The 23,540-nt window shown below is 33.6% G+C and overlaps 1 protein-coding gene across 5 annotated transcripts in view; it reads right to left on the reverse strand.

Moving 5' to 3' along the window:
- Positions 1 to 23,540, reverse strand: part of LOC102965968 (RAD54 homolog B) — a 94,540-nt gene that overhangs the window by 39,346 nt on the left and 31,654 nt on the right. For 3 of the 5 annotated variants that reach the window (XM_042973202.1, XM_042973203.1, XM_042973204.1), the window contains one exon: positions 1,259 to 1,456. In XM_042973202.1, the coding sequence (XP_042829136.1) occupies positions 1,259 to 1,456 (198 nt within the window). Of the gene's footprint in view, positions 1 to 1,258; positions 1,457 to 10,658; positions 11,185 to 14,931; positions 15,363 to 23,540 lie in introns of those variants that run through there. The other 2 variants (XM_007082771.3, XM_042973205.1) reach the window with 2 other exon arrangements.

Below are 23,540 nucleotides of genomic sequence, written 5' to 3' on the forward strand. Positions count from 1 at the left end.
TTCCTCTAAAAGCTGAGAATAACATATATATAATAGTTGTTCAATATTTTTATAATACAAAAGTTCTGTTGCAGATAATTCAGCTCAGCCTCCACTCATCACTCTGTCCCTGACCTTCACAGACTACATTCCTGAAACACTGAATTAGTTTTACTTCTCTCCTTTCATACCTTTGCATATACTACTCCCTCTTCTGTATGCCCCTTTCTCATACCCTACAAAACTATCCTTCAAATACTACCTTAAGCAATTACTCTTATGAAGCTTTCCCCCAGCCTCCTGGGCAGATCTAAATGGCCTATTTCCTATTGCACTGAGTACAAATTCTCAATGAAACAATTCTATTATTGCCTCCTAATTATCAATTATATTGTCTTGTCCCCACTAAACTATAAATCATATCCATTTTTGAATGTTTACTCCTAGCATAGTGCTTGGCACATAACGGTTACTGAAAACTATTAACTATATTACTGAATGAATGAATGAATGAATGATTGAAGACAATGCCAAAAAGCATGGTTGGTGTTAAGCATTCTGAATTTGTGAGCTAACCTGTATTAGTACAAATCATGCTGGCAACATTTATATCATAACAGAAATGATAACCTCCAATTTATATGTATTAATCTAGGTCATTCCTAGCCATTACCTTTTTTTTTTTCAAATTTTATTGGATATCATTGAAATTAGATAATATTCCACTCCTGACATCAACATCTTTCTAATTTTAATCATTTAGCATTCTGGGGAGAAAAGTACACTAAGACAAACTGCTTAATCTCAGAAAAATACCAGAATAACTGTATATACCCTGACTAGCCATTTCACTTTAGAGAAAATGAATCCATGGAATGGGATTTGCTTCAGTGAGTTAGTATACATAAGACTGTCAGACTGATGAGGCACCTGAGTGGCTCAGTCGGTTGAGCGTATGACTTTGACTCAGGTCATGATCTCACGGTTTGTGGGTTCAAGCCCTGTGTCAGGCTGTGCTGACAGCTCAGAGCCTGGAGCCTGTTTCTGAATCTGTGTCTCCCTCTCTCTCTGCACCTCCCCTGCTCATGCTCTGTCTCTCTCTCTCTCTCTCTCAAAAATAAACACTAAAAAAATAAAAAGACTGTCAGACTGACTACTATAATTTAGTTAAAGAGCATCTTAAACTAACACTTTATAAAACCCAATCATTTTAATTATGTAACCTCAGATATATACTAATTTTAGGCCAAATCATAAGCATTATGTAATATCACAATACCTCTTCCAATGTCTTTGCCTTCCAAATCCTTTAATGTAAATGACTTTCCTTTTACAATGAGAACAGCATCACCTTCCCACTTTTTGTGTTTTTTCTTTGAAGCCTTACACCAAACAACACTGAAATATTTAACTAGGCTATCAGGTTCTTCCTCTTCTTGTCTCTTAGGCACTGTAATTTCTTTAGGGGCTGAGTGAACTAGAACAAAAAAAATAAAATAAAATAAAACCACATTATTAGAGATGACTTTAAGCAGAAAGATCATTTCAACAAAAATAAGAACATAAGAAAATTAGATGTTACTAAAAAGTATGAAAAAATATTTGGTCATACTCCTGTTAGTATTTTATAAGTTGAGAAATTCAAACATCAGATGCTAGCATTAGCATGAGTACAATGAATACAAATTCTTATCATCTCAAAGTCATACAAACTCAGTTTAAATAGAACAACATGATAATTACCACATTTTATTTTACCGCTAACATTTTAAAGCTCTGGGAACTAAAGATAAATTTTCAACATCCATGGGAAAATATCAACTTCAAATTTTGAATTTTGGTCTTTTCCTGGGCTAGCAATATGTAGTCTAATCCTCTCGTGAAACTGGACAGCGACAGCGAACCACAGCTCCCTGTCTGCCACCAAATCATGAGTGTAAACAACCAATACACTCAAAACCATTGTTTTTCACTCTCACTATTCAATAAATTACAGGAGATAGTCAACACTTTATTACAAAACGGCTTGTGTTACATGATTTTGCCCAGGGCGCCTGGATGGCTCAGTCTTCTAAGCATCTGACTCCTGATTCCGGCTCAGGTCATGATTTCATGAGTTGAAGCCCCATGTCAGGCTCTGTGATGACAGTGCAGAATCTGCTTGGGATTCTCACTCTCTCCTGTTCTCCCTCTCAAAATGAATAAATACAACTTTTTTAAAAAATGATTTTGCCCAACTATAGGCTACTGTAAATGTTCTGAGCATGGTGAAGGTCAGCTGGGCTAAGCTATGATGACTGGTAGGTTAGTTAGGTGTATAAATGCATTTTCAACTTGCAGTATTTTCAACTTATGATGGGTTTATCAGGACATAACCCATCATAAGTCAAGGAAGATCTGTACTCCAATCCGGTTTCCAGTCCAGTCCTCCACCAAAACTATACCGTTAAAGGCTACTGACAAACTCCTTGCCAATAAATCCACAAGATATTTTTTTAGTCCTCATCAGAGTTCTCAAAAGCATTTGACAATGTTGACTACTTCCTACTTGAAATACTAAACCCTATTTTTACTTAGGTTAGCTTCTCTAACACATTTCAATTTTTCCTTACTTCTCTGGTTGCTTCTTCTTGAACATCTTTGCCAGTGCATCAGACTGGAGTTCTACGTCCTCTCAATGTGCCTTTCTCCTTAAGTTGATACTACCACTGCATAAACCTGTATTTTTTTTCTCTAGCCCAGATCATGATTGTAGTTCTGTATATCTGTACATAACTGCCCCTCAGACCAATCTACATGAACATCTCATCAGGCCCACTTGTCTTCTCTCCAAAAATTGCTTCTCCTGCAGTTTTCTCATTTCTCAGTAAGAGTGCCACCACCCTGATTCATGCCAAAAAGTTGGAAATCATCCTTGACATCCTTTATTCTCAGTTCCATAGCCAATCAACCACAAATCCAGGTGATTCTAGATCCCACATAGCTCTCAAAGCTTTGTACTGTTTGCTTTCTCCATAACCTCTACTCTTCAAAGCACCATCTCTGATCTGGACTATTGTAGGATCTTCCCAACAGGTCTCCTGAGATGTCTTGCCACCTCTACTCCCTAAAGCCATTTTCTGTATTTACTGTATTTATCTATTTTTAAATGTAGATCTCATTAAGTATCCTTCTTGCTTAAAATCCATTAGTTTTAATGGTCTCTAAGAAAACATGTTACTTCTAACCTTCTACCTCTTCCTCCAACATGCTATTCCAAATTAACTTCTATTCACCCAGTCATAGACTTTAAATTTCCTGACCACCAAGCTAGATAGATCTTGCTTTATTATTTCAACATTATCTCAGCAATTAATTATGTGACAGATTACTTCCCCACTAAACTATGAAGTCCTGAGAGGGTCTATTTTGATCTTGCTCATCACCATATGCCCAGAATAATAGGTACTTTTGAAAACTGCCATTTTGAATCAAAGTGCATTTGACTTCATACTTATAAAAATATTAAGATAGCATTATCTTAAAATTAATTTTCATGTGAAAGTAGCTTTAGGAATTAACTTTGAACTCATCTCCATTATTGACCATTTTAATTAAGTTGTTACCTTCAGGATTATTTTCCAAGTAAACTTTATAACAAAGATTTGATTCCTTGGTCACTTTTTTATGAATCATATTTTACAGATTACAGCTTTTGCAAACATTAGTTTTTAAAACCATAATTTCTACCAAATGCAGTTTTGCTAAGTCAGATTTTGATTATCTAAATATTACTAAAACTGTATTACTCCATCAATTTTTTAGTCAAGAAAATTTACCAGGTTTTAGATAACTAGTAGTTGTCATTTATTGATTTTTTTTTTTTTTTTTAACCAACGTTGATTTTCCCCAGATAAAGTTTGGAGGTTTTTAGGATTAAGAAAAAAGACAGGATACTTGATCAGTTTTTGAACTCCAAAAAATTTTGTGGTGTGCAATTTTAGTTTTGTTTTTGCATTATTTCTACCAGTAGTAGTCAATGTACATTGAATGAAAGACTAATAATACCATTCTGCATTTTTTAAATTTGCTCTTATCTTTTATTACATTATCCAAGAAAAAAATGTGATTCCACAGGATTGCAGTAAAACAAAGGTGAAAAGTATGTCTTCATCCAAATCAAATACCCTGTTGTATTCCCAGAGCCTAAAGAGTTGACTTGTGTCCAAGACCCTTCCTGCACCAAGAAAAAAATGAATAGATAATAAACTGAGAATTCAGAAATTACTTATAATTAACTTTGAAATATCGGAAGATTCTCAGATATACCCTTTCTTTTGCAGAACAGTAGGAGGAAGACAAGAGTATGAACCAATCTGATGGGGTCTGAATTTTGAGACCCTGGACAAGCTATTTCCCATTCTATGCCAGTTCATGAATCTGTAAATGAATGTAATACTAGTACCTACCTCACAGATTTTTTTGTGGGCATTAGATTAGCTAACATATGTAAAACACTTAGAACAGTACTTGACATGTAATACATACTACCTATTAACTACCATCATCATCATCTTGTCTTTGTCCCTTTCCCATTTAGTCCCATTTTAAATATAGGTCATTAAGGCAGGAAAGAGAGAAATTCCAAAAAGAAGAATAAAGATATTGGGAATTAAACACATAAGGAACATAACCTCCTACATCTAGACTATTTGTAATACATAAAATACTAATTTGCTATGTTCCAGACTAATCACCCCCAACAATTCCACTCTAACTATAATTTTTATTTCTAAACTTGATCTGATCTATTTCCCCCTTGACCCAATAATGTACCTTACAAATCAAGACCAAAAACAGTCGCATAAACAAAAGACTTGAATGCCTATAAGCCAGATTCACAAGGTAAGCATGATGCTTAAAACCATGCTTTGATAAAAGAGGAAGAGGGAGATATTGTCATTTTAATATTGATAGTGAACATTATCATCTAAATGATTCCTAAGCACAGTTACTCTATAGTTGGATGGCTTAGTTATACATTTCATATACCCAAGTCTCTAATATTCTTCCTTTTCTTTCAAAAATTCCAAATACACAGTTTCAATAGAGCAAATGAAATTTAAAATGTCTCATACAATCAAATTCAACAAAGAATGTAAATACTCTCCCAGATTATATTTTTTGAGTTTTAAAATTACCAAAACCTACCAGAATTTTTAATATAATTAACATATAACTGCAATATAAATTTAAGGTTTGAAACAGTTTTATTACACTAAAAAATTTACAATCATTAATATACAAGTTCCTCCGAACCAGTAATCATCCAGTTTTAATAAGAGAGATTTAATGTCATCTAAATATCATTATGTATAAAATAAACCCAGAAGATATTTCTTTGCATTAAATATCATTTTCAGAATACTTTATGAGCATGACAGGGACTATACATTTCATCACATTTCTCAATACTCTTATCAAAGCATATATGCAGTAGAGGCTAAAATAGAAAAAAAAAAAAAAAACTTAAATAAAACTACAATATTCCCAGATATTAAAACTACATGCTCAGCATTTTTCTGCTCAGCATTTTAAATTCATCTAAATATAAGAAAAGTTATGAATTTCAACTCTGACATTCCAATCATTGAGCATGCAAAAAAATTTAAAAAAATAAAAAAAGAAACCCATACACTATTGATGAAAGTGTAAGATGATACAATCACTTTGGGAAAAGGTCTGGCAGTTTCTTAAAAACTTAAACATATAGGTCTTCCCTAATCCAGCATCATGTCTACTAGAAATTTATACAAGAAAACTCAGAATCTTTATACATAATAGCCAAAATCTGGAAATAGGCCAAAAGTCCATCAAAAAATAATGGATACACAAACTGAGGTATACTTCTACAATGGAATACTACTCAACAACAAGAAGTAATGAGCTACTAATAAGAGGATGAATGAACACGGATATTAAAAACATTAAGATAGGTGCAAGAAAACAGAAACAAAGGGAACATAGTATATGAGTCCAATTATATAAAGTTCTAGAACAGGCAAAACTTATCTATGATTTTTGAAAAATTAGAACAATTGCCTGATGTGCCAAGGGACTGATCAGGAAAGGGGAGGAGAGAACTTTCTGGGGTGAGAATAATGTTCTAAATCTTGATAGGGATATAAGCTACACAAGTGGAGTCACCTGTCACAACTCATCATTTAAAACTTGTATATTTCACTGTTTGCAAATCTTACCCAAAACACACACACACACACACACACACACACACACACACACACACACACACAAATACTGAATTCCATTTCACAATACTTATGCTTAATTGTTTAAGGGGAAAGTATTCTAAATAATTATCCAATGTTTTAAATAGCTGTTTTATTTTATAATTGTCTAACATCTTTTTTTAAGGTTATTTATTTTGAGACAGAGAGGGAGGGAGCGCAAGTATGAGCCAGTGGGAGAGGGGCAGAAAGAGAGGGAGAGAATCCCAAGTAGGTTCAGCACTATCAGCGCAGAATTGACACGGGGCTCAATCTCATGAACTGTGAGATCATGACCTGAGCTGAAAAGAGTTGGACGCTTAAACAACTGAGCCACCCAGGCACCCCATCGTTTTATTTTTAAAAATGAACTGATGGATGGATACACGATAAAGCAAATATGGCAAAACAATAATCGCAGAATTTAGGTGGCAGGCATATAAAGGTTTACTGCAAAATGCTTTTAACTTTTCCTATTTGAAGAGTTTCTTAATCTTTTTAACGAGGTGAATTCACACATAATTTTAAGACCTTAAAGATCTACTAACAAAGTGTAAGTCTAATGATATATCTCTTTTAATTTAAATTTTGGGGCTAACTTTGGGTGGTAATTTTATTTTAATTTATATGGCTTTCCACTACTTACGAAGCAACTGAACACTAAAAATGATATAAATTCAAATTATACCTACTAGGTTTAATCAATTTAAAAAATATATAAAAATATACTGAGTCAATTTCTCAAAATCATATGCAAACATTTAATATGACTGTTAACATTTAATTAGATTGTATATCTTAAGAACTCACTTTTTTGTATTTAAGTATTACAACCATATTTCATCTAATTATTTTTACATATTTACAATCAAATTCACCATCAAATACTTAACTGATTTTGAGAATTTGTGGATCTTAACATCTAAAAAAAATATATTATGACATTTAGACACGGTACATTTAGTATCCACTATAAACACAATTATTTAAATAAATGTATTTCAATTGCGCCCCATCCAAAAAATTTTATCTCAGTAGTACTGAATTCTTTGTCTTATGACACATAAAGAGTATACAAATCAGTACAATGTATCACCCTGTATTTAAAAGATATGTATTAACAAAGCATTTAACCACCATCATCTACAGTATATATTAAATACAATATGTCACACTCTATTTACATGTCTATTTAAAATTTGACATTACTCTAAAAGAAGGCACATGGAAATAATTCATAGTCTAAACATTTTCACATAAATAAAGATGCAACAGGGTAGAATGAAATCTTTCAAAAATAACACTCAATGTCTCATACAAAAAAAGCCAAGTACTTAATTTGAAATTTTTAAGAAATCTAATGGTATGTTTAGAAATGAAAAGAGCTTTGTTAAGTTTTTCAGGATGCCATTATAAATCATACCTAGTTTAGAAAAATCAAGTTGTAAAAGTAACAATGTATCATTTAAGTTCATGTGGATAAGATACAAAGGTGGCAAAAATAACCTGTTATCCAAATTACTAATATACTCAATGAAAGGATAGTTTGACTTAGCTTATTTTTCAATTTTAGTATGCTTTTACAGAATCAAGTCTACATTTTAAAAATAAAATCACTCTTACCTATGTTTTTCAGCATTACATTTCGTAGGTAAAGTTCATGGCATTTAAATTTTTGCAAATTACAATTAAACAAGATTGACTCAGAAAAATGCTGCAGTAAACTCACTGCAATAAGTACAATTCTGGTGTTTAAATGTATATAAAAATAAAGTTTTTTCTTCTACGCAGTCCCTAAATTCTAAGGAGTCTGTCACCTGACACAACCAAAGAAACAACAATCTTGAACAATGCTGAAGGAAAATATGACTGTAGAAGACTATTACGGGCAGCAAAAAAACTTTCAAGGGCAATTTTGTATATTAATTTGTTACCTACCACAGTGATTTTAGAACCTAACCACACACAAAAATAAATGTGTTGCACTTTTTTGAACACAAAACTCTCCTAGAAAACATCTCACAAATTTAATGTTGCACAGAGCAGAGTCTGGAAAACTGATCTGGCTGCACAAAGTCAACATTCAAATTGAACATTAACATCAATTCTGAGGAGCAGCATGCTAAGATTATAATATGAATTACATTACATATGGTAATATGCTTCCAATAATTTCAAAAGTTAAAACTGACTACTTCAAGGATGTATTTACTAAAATTATATTGTAAAAACATTAAATTAGAATTATAAGATTCTAATCTCTTGAGTCCAGTTTAGACTTAAAGAAAAATCACAGCATAAAGATGGAAGTACTGAAAAGAGGTATATCATGCATGCAAGGCATTTTCATAATAAAATATTTAGCTCTAATAGCAGACATAAAATGCCAATGAAATTAAGCAATCTACAAACTAAAATAGTACCAGGAGAGGTTTTTTTAATTCTATTTCAATAGCCATAACCTAATTCTGGATTTAATTTCCTCTCACTAAATGCCCAACCCACAAATGCTATTATAATGCTAACTCAGATATCTAATTTATATCCCTCTAATTAAAAGTGTTCAATGACTACCTATTGTACATTCAACTGTGATTATTTAAAAACAGCATTCAGTGTCATCCATAATCTGGCACCAATCAACTTCCAAACTAATGTCCCTCAATTCACCTTCACCCACCTCCTCTTTTCAGCAAAATTTTTTGAGAATCTAGTATGATTTAGGCATCAAGCTACATTCCAAATACTCTGTTCTAGTGGTTCTCAAACTTTAGCTTCCATCAGAATCTCTAGAGGGTTTATAACAGATTGCTGGATTCACCTCCAGAGTTTCTGATTCAAAAGGAAATGGATTTACATTTCTAACAAAGTTCTCAAGTGGTGGCGATGTTGCTGGTCAACGCTACTCTTGGTGAACCATTACTCTACTCCAAAGGCAACAAACTGGAAGCCCAGTGGCCGAATGAGGCCCACTCACATGTTTTGTCTATGTAGTTTTTAAAACATTTTGAATTATTTGCAAACATTTTTAAGTTGAAAATCTTCACATAAAAATGCAGATTTCTGGAGTACTGCATGTAAAAATTTTGCTGGAGCTAATAGTAGCTATTCATTTAATCCTAGTCTAGGTAACTAAGTCCTAATTGGCCCTCTCTGTATCCACTTAAAATCACCTGGCCTACCACTGTGCTTGTATTCCCTGATTCACTTCTCCCCATTCTCTAAACCTTTTCCCATGTTGTTCATTCTGACTTAAACATCCTTTTTCCACTGTAATGAAATACTGAAATTCCACCTACCCATTTCTAAAGATTGGCTTAAAAATCCTTCCTCAACAAAGCACCAACAAAAATATACATATTAAAAATTTCACTTAAATTTAAAATGTGCTTTCAGAATTGGGATTTTATTTCTGCAAATACTAAAATAGCAGTATTTACAATAATATATATTAAATCATAACTATTTTTTGCTATTTCTATGTAAAATTTTAATTTTGTTCATTAACTTTTTTACTGTGAAATAAATCTTTTTCAGAATAAGATATGAAAAATGATTACGACATTAAATCTTATAGCCAAAATATATAAGTCCAGACAGAGAACATCTTATTTTGCTGGACAAAAAAGGGAAGAAGGCTAGGGGTAACTGATAGAAGTCCCCTGATTTCATAACTATGAATCTTTAAAAGCAATTTTGATGAAATAAACACTTCTATAATTTTTTCATATGGAATATATTTTAGTGGATTTTTACTTCTATGGAATAGCAGGGGAGAAACCTACAGAGAAATGAAAACTGAATGCTGGTCCTTGCTCTGCCATAAACAGCTCTGTTACATCAAGTCACTGAGTTCTCCAATTGACCTCAGTTTCATATCTCTAAACTGAAGAGGTGGAAAAAAGTGATTTCCAAATACCTTCCCTCTCTAAAATTCTATCACTTCTTCAAAACACAGGGAAGCATAAAAATCAATGTCATACAGACAAGCTTCTCTTATCAGGCCTGTACTGTTTCTAAATTAGACGGACTTAAAAACCTTGAACTACAGTTTTCAAAGCTCTAATTTAAAATGCTGAAGACTCAGAACTTTGAAAGAATACGTTTGTATATCTTTTTCATGTATGTTCTATTTTAATGATCAAAATAAGACATCTTTTGTAAGGCCATCAATTAAACTTCTTAGAAAAAAAAATTGAAGACAAAAAATATATAACCATGCCAACCAATGCATACGTTTTAATATATGTCAAAAGAAAATTAAATAATTGGATAATGTCAAAAAAAAAGGCTTTTTCACAATTGAGACTAACAACACTTTTTAAGAGTATATGTATCCTGCTTAGGATATTACCAAATGAAAGTAATTGGGCCAAAATTAAAATTATCAAATTGCAAGATTAAAAAAAAATATTAGAGACTATTACATTCAGGCAGATCATGCCGTAAGCGAACTGCTTTCAACTTCTCCACTTCAATTTTTGCTCTTAGCAGCTCTTCCTCTAGCTGCTGCCTTCTTTTCAATCCATCCCTCTTCTCCTGAACGTACAATCCAAAATTTTTTTGATTTTCTAAAATTATCTGATGCTCTTCTTTCAGCATTTGCAGAATCTGAGGGTCATACCCTAACTGTGACCTAAAGTGTTCTCCACGCTCATGCCGAAAAAAATCATCTCTCCTTGGGATAGAAGATGGAGACGAGGTCATTCTCATGTCAACAGAGGAAAGTGACGGCGACAAAGATCTTTCCATAACATGTACTAATTCATGGTCTTCTCTTTGCTCTAAAATATCACTCTGTTGAGAATTTAAAACCAGTGGAGGAGGGGGCTTAATGTCTTCTTCTTGCTTCACCTCCACTGTAATAGCAACTGGATGGTGATCCAACATTACCTGTAGTGAACTCGTACCAGCCTGTGCTTCCTCATCCAAGTTTGCACTACAGCACACAAAAAAGCATTAAATGTAAATCAAATGAAGACAAGAGCATATTTATAGCATCATTTTATAATTAGTATACATCAAATTGTCAAGCTTTAGAGCTATAAAGAAAATTGGAAACAAAAAAATTTAATCCTTGAAATTTAAAATGACTAAATTTAAAATTTCAATAATATATATATACAGCTCTCACTGCATCCTTAACTTTAAAATCAAGCTCTTAAAAGGACAAAAAATTGCAAATACTACCTAAGGCCAATGAAGTAAATAAAAAAGAAAGGCCTTTCTTAATGCTCTCAAAGAGATACCACATGTTCCCACAAGCCCGACATTCTTAAATGGTATAAAGGGACATTTACCGCACTTTGGGCCTTGCTATTCCCACACCTTAGCCCTAGATCCCCTGCTCCTGCTCTCCTGGGCTGATCTAAAAATCACCAAGGTCCATGATTTCTAGGATAGTAGAAGACCATAGATAGGAGGTACTGTCCTCCTATAGGATTTCTATATCTGTCCAAAAAAAAACAAAATCAAGTTCTTGTATGGCTTTGGGTATGCCCAACTATCAGAATGTTATCCTAACTATACAATTTTAGATACCATGGTGTTTATTCTTTACAGATCCTAAACCACATGACTCTGTTGGCCTTTCAGTCTTTCAACCATTGGTCAGGTAAAGTTCACAGGGAAAGGTTTCATATCCACTACTGTATCCCCAGCAGAGCATAATACTGTACTTGGAACCTAGCAGGTATTTATCACATCTTGAATGATTAAACAAAAGGCATTTTTAATGAAGTATTTTTAAATGGCTTATATACTATATACTGAAAGCCTGTTAAATTTACATGTAACTTTCATAAAATACGCACTTCTATCAGAGAAAACTAGTTTTAGCGTAATTTAAACTGTGACATAACAATATTTGTTATGACATAAAACACAATGTATCTAAAAATTCTACTTTTTCAACAAACAAATTTCATGAGTAACATGAAGCTACTGATTAAGAATATGTAATTTTTTTCTTGGGTTTTTTTAAATTTATGCTTCTGCCTAACTTAAAAATAAGTTATAGAGGGGAAAGGGAGTATCGGACCATTAGTGAAAAAAACACTACATTCAACATTAGAGAACACTTTCCAAATGATAAATAAGTAACATAGTTAAGAATGCACTCTATATGGATGATTAAAATGCTGGAATAAGTTCAAGTAGAACATGAGGAACAAAATTAAAACTCTCCATATGTCACTTACTAATGAAATTAAATTGCCAGAAATTATCAGATATTTAAGAGATACAAATGAAATAATAAGATATATAGTATGTTATGAAAAATTTGTAGATTATATAAATTCCTTACTTTTCATTCTTTTTGTCATCTTACAATTTTCAAAAGTAAAACAATACAATATCAATGTAATTCAAAGTAGCAAGTCTTCCCTTTATTAACTCTAAAACCTAGCAAGGAGGAAGGTTAAAACTACAGACAAAAATGAAACTTTTAAAAACCCACATAATTGCTATTCCAAATTAGTATGTATAAAGGAGTATAAGAACCACTATTATATACAGACATTACACTCCCATGTAAATTTTAAAATGCTTTTATCAGAAATATTCATTTTCATTGAAACATTACAAGTAAGCATAACGAAGTAAAAAATAAAAAATGTTTTAGAGAAGGTCACAAAAATTATAAGCAGAAGGACTTCTAAAATTTATGAATTTTGAAGGTCAAATAGACTGCAAAAACACAAAATATAATCTGATATTAGAGAAAAGTAAAAATAAAGACATATATCAATGTGTTATAGAGGTAGCCTTACAAAACGGGTATATATCTTTAAATATGTTAAATATAAGCAGTAATATTTACCTTATTAAGAATGGGAGAGTTTGGTGAGATTAACAGGCATATTTTATACTGAAGCATAACTAAGATTATAGATTATAAACTTCTGAGAATTATGAAGATTCAAGATGATGTCAAATCAAGTAAAAGCACATTAAATATACAAATATGTTAAATAAAAATGCTAATACAGAGAAAATGGCAATGTGCACACTGACACAAGCACTTAAAAGGCTTATTTCTAATAATAAATTCTTCCCTTTAAAATATGAAAAGTTGTTCTTGTTTAAATAGTGGGTTTTGTAATGTATAAATTAACAAATTCATTTATCAGAGCAATGTTGTTATCCCAAAAGATTGACTGTATGTTCACAAATAGTCATAATGTAAACAGATACTTGTATATTACTTCTCTTCTATACTCACTGTATTTTTAAAATACACCACTAATTAAAACTACAGTTTATATATGTAGTTTTCAAATTACAAAAGCCTATACTTAATACCCAAAAGGTAGTTTTATACCTGTAACACGAAAGCCACTTTGCGGGGGCAGGGGGGTGGTTAATAAGCAGTACAGTATAAAAGTCTTACTGTGGAGTTTTTTGGACACCCAGCAAATTAGGATTTAATCATTTCTCTTCACAGAGAACATTTTAAGCACTGATGAATTAATACACTGTGTATCCAAGTTCCAGATTCCCCCTGATTTTTTTTTTTTTTTTTTTACTATGTTATCTACCAGAAATAAGCAGTGTATGATAAGAAGCTGGTCTCAAAAAAACTACCCTAATAAATTATAAAAATAACAAGTTTGGTTAAAAAAGTTTTTCTCCCCTGTTTCTCTCCTAACTTCAAAAGGATTTCACAGGTAATCAATAATTTAGCTTATATAATGACTCTTCCACCAAGAAGAAAGCACTGTAAATCTTTGTTTGAAATGTCCCTCAACTCACAAGTTTACAATTTGTTTAAATAACCCTAAATGGTTCAGAAGAATGCAGCTGCCATTTTTATCTTTTGTCAGGGGTTAAAATTTGAATTAGTAATAAGATAACAGTTTTGAAGATTCCCAGTTATTCCCAGACCATAAATTTAACCAAACAACTGTTTCTAACCCTGTAAGAACTTAGTTGCTTACTCATATATTAAAATTCATAGTTTATATCTTTGCAAAATAGGAGTGCTTACCCTTCTTTCCTATATGATTCAAGATCAAAGTGAAACTACACCATTAATGAACAAAAACAACAAAAACTTTTAATTTTATTAAGTAATCTGAATCCCTAATTAGGCATTAACTCCTTGTATTTATCTTTCTTATTTTGAATATGTTGGAAAATAATTTAAACTGTCTTAGTATATACAATCATGCCATTAATAAATTTACTTAATTTTTTATTTTAGGCTTTTAGCTCAATTAATATTCACTAAGTGTAGACAGTAATAATTCATTAAAAAACAAGGGTTCTTCCATTTCTCCTGAAACTGCTAACTTTACATAAAATTGAAAATTCCAATGAAATATAATCTTAAATAAGAAAAAGATATCTCTCAGAAGCTAATTAGCAATTTAAATTTTAAGCTTAAAAAGTTTATGAGGTTATGTTACAAATTTCATCCCATTTATTACTCCCTAACCTTTACTTTTAGAAACTATAGAGAGAAGGAAGGGGGAGGGGAAGACAATAAAAAGTGGCTTAAATCAAATGCAGCAGAAAAATTCCTTATAGCCTCACTTTTCTTTTTTAAGAAAGCAAAACAAAGACACTATTCATTGCTCCCGTAGTGGGGATGCTTACTATGCATATCTCTATCACAACTAAGCCAGAGCCCAATAGATAGGAGGCGCCATAATTTTCCACAAGAAAATAAAATAAAGCTTACCTTTGAATGTGGTTCCTGTCTCTTACCAGGCAAAAACTGGAAATCTGGGGAATCATCTCCATAACTTTCTTGGTTGGCTCAGAAATATTGCTTTTAAAATCTGATTGGGTCTCTTTTTGCTGCAATAGCTCCTGTTTGGCATATTCTTTGAGCCTTTTGTAAAGGGTGCGTAGGCCCTGGGCTGTTCGAGGAGGGCGATCTACTCCAATTGCATTATAGTTTACTGCTATGATATCCCAACATCTATTCTTTTCCACTATTACTGAATGTTTATTAGTGTGTTCTTCGAGAATTTTAACATATGGCTTCACAAGCTTTAGCAAATCAAGCTTTTCAGATAAGGTAAAATTGGAAGATCTAGCCTTTCCTACCATTGTTCTTTTCAAATTAAGTAGGCAGTTTCTGAAACCACCATGCAGCCTTCAGCTCTGCCCAGCTCTTTTCACAAACAGAAAAAGATCAGGCTTAACTAGGCTAGCCTCATTTAGGCCCACGCCTACAGGGGAGGGTTTATTAAAATTCCTCCAGCTTAAGCTGACGCAGGTTCAGGAAATCTGCTTAAGCCAAGCCTGACCTACATAAAGCTTCTCACTGAAGAAGACAGGAAGGCACAAGCAAAACACACTTGTGTATAAAGAGAACAGCTCGAGATAGGATTTAATACACAAAGGTCTAGAGATAAACAGGGAACACAGCTAAAAATTAGCTAATTTAGTGAGAATATCGTATTTCCACACATGTATGCCTAGCTGATAGACTGAAACTGCATTGCAGTACCACTTTAATAAAAACAAAAGAGGAACTGTTTTGTGCTATTTGTTTACAAATCCAGTAGACAGGGAAATGAAAAACTAAAGATGAGTGATGAATGTAGTGATTCCTAACAGAGCCCCTAATCACTGTTTTCTGAGCTGCTGTTCTCTTACAAAATCTGCATAATGCTGGTCCTGCTGTCAATCAGGAATTGCATATCCTCTAGCTAGTTAGGTTACACCCAGACTCAGACTTCACAGTAAAGCTAAGCTTCTCCTTCATTTACAGTCTACAGTAGCCACTACATTTTTTTCAGTTACTTATGAAAAAATTTTTGTTGAACATTAAATCTAAAAAACACTTAAAAATTATATGTTTAAAGCAATGGATTATTCTAGCTGGAACGTATGTGAATATGCTAGCCTGCTTTATCATGTGTAAAAAACACCATTCACAGTGAGAACAGAATAATCATGCCTGAAGACCGCACACAACAAAATGGCATTTGCTATTATTACAGAGCAGGATTTTTATTTAGCTATATTCATATAATTTGGACTATTTAAAAACGAGACACCAGGAGGCGCTTTGGGTGGCTCAGACAGTTAAGCGTCTCACTCGATTTAATTTCAGTTCAGGTCATGATCCCACGGTTCGTGGGATCAAGCCCTGAGTCTGACTCTGCACTGGAAGTTCAGAGCCTGCTTGGGATTCTCTCTCTCTGCCCCTCCCCCTCCTGCAGTATCTCTCTCTGGCTCTCAAATAAACATTAAAAAAGAGAGAAAGAGAGAGAGACTTCAGGCTCAAAATAGAGTCACTTATGCTAAGTCCCATGTCACCTAATTGCAACTTAATTACAGTTTTGGCTCTTCCAAAAATGGGATTTTAAACCAATCGAGAACTATGTGATCAGCACTAGTGAAGCAATCTGCCTGACAGACCCCTGCCAGACCCTTAAGGAAAATGAACACAACCAATCCACTTTTTCCTAGGATAATTTCCTTGTTCGCACTCACTTCTGCCTATTAAAGTCATTCATTTTGTATAGTTCCTCAGAGTTCTCTTCTGTCTGTTAAATGGGATGCTACCTAATTCATAAATCATTGAATAAAATCAATAAGACCTTCAAAACTTATTCAATTGAATGTTGTTTTTTAACAAATGTAAACAGCTAGTCTAGCCATTTGCAAGGCCACCAGGTGGAGTTTAGAATGTACTTTCTAATCCCTGTCAGAAAACATAATAAATGTATGCATAACAATTTTAACAATGTAACATAAACAAGGTAAAAAAAAAAAAAAAAAAGCCTATTTTCCCTTCATATACAAGTATAGGGGCTAAGGGCAAGCTGCTCCAAAAATGGGCCACTTTGGATGAAGACTGTTTTGACCTAAAAGCAATCAAAACTCAGCAGATTCAGGAAAAGCTCTTAACCTCCCCCTCAACTGCCTAAATTTACATTGAAAAGGAGAACCTGTACCAAGAAGAAAAGCTACTAACAGATTGTTCCTTACTTAAGAAAGGTATCTACAGTAACAGGGCAACCTTTGTTTTCCATACATATACTCTTACCTTCCTGCTAAAGGTCTTCCTCCTCTTTGTTTTCCCAGACCACTAAACCCCCTCCTTAGCTCAGGATGTTATATAAGTCTCAAATTCCCTGTCTTTGAAATCTCATGTCTGTGTGGATTCCCCGTATGCATAAAACTAAATTTGATTTTCTCATGCTAATCTATCTCCTGTCAATTTAATTCTTAGTCCAGTGAAAAAGACCTAAAGGGCAGAAGATACTTATTCCTCCCTAACATAGCCGTTAGGCAGTTTTATTGCTCAGTAAATTGCAGAAAATAGAAATGCAAATAATATTTGTCCACAGAGATGCAAACTAAAAACTGACCCACCTAACAACCTGATCAAAGGAACTCAAAGGAAACCCAAGAATACAGGATATATGCCATCTTTAGATAATAAACTTAGTTAATTTCAGAAGAAATAACTGGTGATGTATTAAAAAATGAAATGCTGGGGCACCCGGGTGGCTCAGTCGGTTAAAGTGTCCGACTTCAGCTCAGGTCATAATCTCACGGTTCGGTTCTTGAGTTCAAGCCCTACACTGGGCTCCCTGCTGTCAGCACAGAGCCCTCTTCAGATCCTCTGTTACCCCTCTCTCTAACCATTCCACACTCATACTCTCTCAAAAATAAACAAACATTAAAAATTTTTAATAAAAAATGAAATACTAATAAAAATATGAAAAATCAATAAATCTCATAAAATTATCTCAAAGAATGTATACTAAAAATAATTTTCATCCACAAGACTGGCAAAATTCTTAAAGATTGAAAATGTCAAGTAGACGATGGTGCAGGGCAAAGGGTTCTCTTTGGTACTATCATGGGAGTGTAAAACAGCATTCTGGATGGCGGTGTGAGAGTATTAATATTTCACATGTGTAAAACCTTCTAAAATTGCAGTAATCTTACTTCTCAGAATCTAACTTAGAAAAAATATTCAAATACAGGGAAGAATAAACCATTCCCTGTAATACTATACTGTTGGAAGCAATCTAAGGGCATTTCAGGTGGGGACAATTAAAATCACTAGAATAGGGGCGCCTGGTGGCATAGTTGGGAAAGCATCCAACTCTTGGTTTAGGCTCAGGTCATGATCTTGCAGTTCGTGCGTTTAGACCCCACATTAGGGTCTGTGCCTGACAGCATGGAGCCTACCTGGTATTCTCTCTCTGCTCCTCCCCACCCACCTCTCTCTCAAAATAAATAAAATTTAAAAAAAAAATTTTTTTTAATCACTAGAATACATCCATAACTCTAGGCAGCACTAAAATAAAAGAGGCAGATTTTTATGTATTGACACAGAATAAGCTCCAAGATATATGGTAGGTGAAATGAGCAAGTAAAAGAAAAATACATACTCTATAATCCCATTATGTTTACCAAAAACAACCAAAGCTAAATAACTGTAGGTACAGAAAAAATATACACAGGTACAAAACATGTAGGCAGGCATAAACACATGTATGAAAACATACTCCCAAAAGGTCTAGAACTCCACTGTCCAATACAGTAATGTTAAGAAAAGAAAACCACAGGCCCTAATGGTATCACTTTGACTGAGTTCCCAAACCGGGGCTTAATACCTAAACTTAGCTGCAGTTTCAACCTCCCCCCAGAAGTGTGGCCTTAACCAGTCAGTCAGGAAATTTTTCTTTCCACCAGTGCCAATGACTCTGTCATCTGGGTCCTCTCTCCCTCAAAGAAAGATGAGGTACTCTGCATGGTAAGACCCGTCCCCTAGAAAACAACCTTGTCAATCCTTTTCTTTCGCTAATAACTTTCTTAACCCTCCTTCCTTCCTTCTATAAAAACCTTTCATTTTATACAACTCTTTGGAGTGCCTCTCTACTAGCTAGAGGAGGTGGGGCCCAATGCATGAATTCTTTAATAAAGCCAATTAGATCTTCAAACTTACTTGGCCTGATTATTTAGCATAGCCATGAATCATGTGTGGCTACTGAGCATTTTAAATGTTGTTAATGGAACCGAGAAAGTGAATTTTAAATTTTATTGAATTTTAATTTAAAGTTAAAAAATTTAAATTGAAGAAACATATTTTTTCCATGAAATACTACTTTACTGTTTTGGTAGGATTACATTTTACATAACATTTTGATCCCATATACTACTATTTCTACATTACTGACAAGAACAACCCCCTTGACCAAACTTCAGTCAGGCTCCTCTGAGCCCTCTTCTCAACTACGCTTTGGCCTTGGCAGCCTGCCAGGCCCAGATTGGCAAGAATCTCTCCACTCTTGATACCTAACCAAATTCTTCATACCTTCACCCCGATCCTAACCAAGTTCCTCTCAGTAATTTTTCATTCACTCACTTCTATATCCTGCCCCTTGGCTATAAATCCCTGCTGTGTTGGGAGTTCAATTCAATCTCTACCCTCTACTGCAATAGTTTTGAGTAAAGTCTTCTTGCTTATTTTACTTTTCCAATACAATTTTTCTTTGACATTACACATAATCACATCACCAGTGTAGACAATGTTTCTTTCTTTCTTTTTTTTTTTTATAGTAATCTCTACACCTAATAAAGGGCGTAAACTCACAAACCTGAGGGTCAAGAGTCGCATGCTCTACCAACTGAGCCACCCAGGGCCCTTCCACCAGTGTATTCAATCTTAACAAATTGATTACGTTTGAATGATTTTTTTCTATGCACTGATGTAACATTTAATGGACTTGTTTGAATATTTTATGCAGACAGTACAAATTACAGTGATATCCTGTGTAACTGTAATTGATTACTGTTCTGAAATATTTATTACAGTTTTAATTGCATTATAATTAAACTCTTTTTCTAGCCAAAAACATTTAAGAATGGACAAAAAAAATTTTTTTTAATGTTTATTTATTTTTGAGAGACAGAGAGAGACAGAGCACAAGCAGGGGAGGAGCAGAGAGAGAGGGAGACACAGAATCCAAAACAGGCTCCAGGCTCTGAGCTGTCAGCACAGAGCCCAGCGCGGGGCTCGAACCCACAAAGCGTGAGATCATGACCTGAGTTGAAGCCAGACGCTCAACCAACTGAGCCACCCAGGCGCCCCAAAAATGGATAAATTTTTTAATATAAAAAGAAAATACACTACTGATGCAGAATCAAATGGACATGCAGAAGCTAGTACTCTCACTGGAACAATGAAGAATAAAGACTGGACTAAGGCACATCACAAATTTCACAATAAACACTAAATACAATTTGATACAAGAGAACAGAAATAAGCTGTTCATTGTGTAAAAAAATTTTAGATTATAAACCAGACAATACTATGTGACACTGTCAACAAATACATAGTAAATCTAACAAGAAATTTCCTCTCAACAAACAAAAATGAAGTTTAATCATCTAAAAAAAGAATTAAATATCCAGAAACATTTTTAAATAATATATAACAAGGTGTGAGCTTGTCACTTTGGCCAGCCATAAAATGGCTTGGTTTCTTGCACAAAAAAGGAAAACCATTTCTAGATGAAGAGCTGGTGAAAAAACCTTTATTTCAGGTATGGAAATTTTGTTTAGAACATTACGGGAAAATTTTTTTAAAGATATTTTTAGGGGTGTCTGACTGGCTCAGTCAGAAGAGCATGCAATTTTTGATCTTGGGGTCATGAGCTCAAGCCCCATGTTGAGTGCAGAGATTACCAAAAAAAAACAAAAAACAAACAACAATATATACTTTTAAAAGGATTAATTAAGCAAACAATTGTCTGCAGAATACAAGACCTAACACACTGATTCAATGATTCAGTATTTTTAAAATACAAATACTTTTCTTTAGATTTAAATAAGTTGTACAATTAAAAGATAAACTTTACTATGAATATTTGGGTCACATCTTATCTCAAAGGACTTCCAAACTGATAAGAAATGCTATCAATTCATGACCAAATATTCATGGCATAGATATTTGTGTATCTTCTATATCTGTAAAAAGAAGAATTTCAGTGAGAAATGGAAAAAAAAAGTTCCACCACAACCGATCATTGCTCTCTTAGGTTAGGTTAAAACTGATCTATTGAAATTTTAAAACAAAAAACTAATGTTTTGGGGTGTCTGGCTGGCTCAGTCAATAGAGCATGCAACTCTTGATCCTGGGGTCGTAAGTTCAAACCCCGTGTTGGGTGTACAGTTTACTTTAAAAGATAACTAATTAATGACAGATAAATAAACTCATGAATGTTTTACTTATTACTTTGTTCCAGATATACTATAAAAATTTTGTACTTCATTTTCATAAGTAGACTCTAAGGAAACTATCTTGAATATAGTTGTTAAAATCATTTGGAATATGTATGCAACTGCTATGACCACTGCCAGTTTATAGAAAAAGAAACAGAACACATTTCATTTAATGATGTTTTTTTGTTCTTCACCAGTGCTCACTGGTTGAGTCACAAAGTTTTGTAAAGAATTATAGTACTGTGAACTCCAATTCAACATTTGTTTGAAACAAAAGGAATGCTTGCCAAACATTCAATAATCAAAAACGAAAAAATGATACTTTACATTTTCTTACCAATATCACAGTTATATATGAATGAGCTAAATTTGAAGCTCTGACAAAAAAGTATCTGTGACCTGGTTAGATAGGTAAGAGAATTATGTTTAAAGTGAAAATTTTCGGGGTGCCCGGGTGGCTCAGTCGGTTGGGCAGCCGACTTCGGCTCAGGTCATGATCTCGCGGTCCGTGAGTTCGAGCCCAGCGTCAGGCTCTGTGCTGACAGCTCAGAGCCCAGAGCCTGTTTTGGATTCTGTGTCTCCCTCTCTCTCTCTGACCCTCCCCCATTCATGCTCTGTCTCTGTCTCAAAAATAAATAAACGTTAAAAAAAATTTTTTTTAAGTGAAAATTTTCATAATGATACAAATCAGTAAGTGACATACACATTTTTCCAACATGAATCAATGGAAAACTTTAATTGCAATTCAGAGTGATATGCAAATTGCATGCAAAAGCTATAAAATTTTTGAAAAGTACTTTGTTGGGGCGCCAGGGTAGCTCAGTTAATCATCCGACTGGATCTCAGTTTAGGTCTTAATCTCACAATCATGAGTTCAAGCCCTGTGTTGGGCTCTGCACTGAGCCTGGAGCCTGCTTAAGATTCTACCTCTCTCTCTCTCCCTCTGCTCCTCTCCCCCGCTCAGGCTCTCTCTCCAAAAATAAAAAATATTTTGTTGATATTCATAAATTTAGAGCTGCCTTTTAATTTACACAATGACCGTGTGAAATCAATGTTAATAATATTAACATTGAAAATGTGACATAGTAAATTTACTTAACTTTGACATACTTTTGAATCTGATGTGGTTTTTTTTTTAATGTTTATTTATTTTTGAAGGAGAGAGACACAGAACGTGAGCAGGGGAGGGGCAGAGAGAGAGAGAGAGAGAGAGAGAGAGAGAGACATAGAATCCCTAACAGGCTCCAGGCTCTGAGCTGTCAGCACAGAGTCCAACGTGGGGCTCAAATTCACGAGCTGTGAGATCATGACCTGAGCTGAAGTCGGACGCTCAACTGACTGAGCCACCCAGGTGCCCTGAAACTGATACTTTTAATTCCCAGTCAAATCAATTCTTCTAAAACAGATGGAATTAGTTTTGCAGATCTAGATATGAATATAAACAAAATTTTTAAAAACTCTATTCAGATAGTAAACAACTTTTAACTATGTTTAGAACTTGGGTATACAAATCTGTTTTTTCAATTGTACTATGCAATCTAAATAATGATCAAGAATTCACAATAAAAATTCAGCATCCAAACTGAGATGTAAATGTAAAATATATACCAACTTTTTAAAACTTAGTACAAATAATAACATATTAATTACATGTTGAGATGATATAAATTTTGGGTTAAATAAAATGCATCATAAATATTAATTTCATCTGCTTTTTACTTTTTCTTAATGTGGCTACTAGAAAATTTTATAATCTATGTACATGATTTGTATTATATTTCTATTGACACAATGGTCTAGAAGGATAGCCATCAAATTATTGACAGTAACTATTACTGGGAGGAGACTGAAATGGAGAATAGTAAAGAACTATTAATTTAACTGTATTATTAGAAAATGTATAAAAATATGTTCATGTATCACTTATATAACCAAAATCAAATTGTAAGTAACTCTTACAAACTAAGAAAAACAATGCTATAGAATACCGGATGTAGAATAGAAAAAAATTTAAAGAATAAAAGAACATCCAACATATAGAACTTGACCTCATAAGCAATTAGGGAGATAGAAATGAAAAGATCACAG

Source organism: Panthera tigris, chromosome F2 (genome assembly GCF_018350195.1).
Source record: "Panthera tigris isolate Pti1 chromosome F2, P.tigris_Pti1_mat1.1, whole genome shotgun sequence".
NCBI lineage: Eukaryota > Metazoa > Chordata > Mammalia > Carnivora > Felidae > Panthera > Panthera tigris.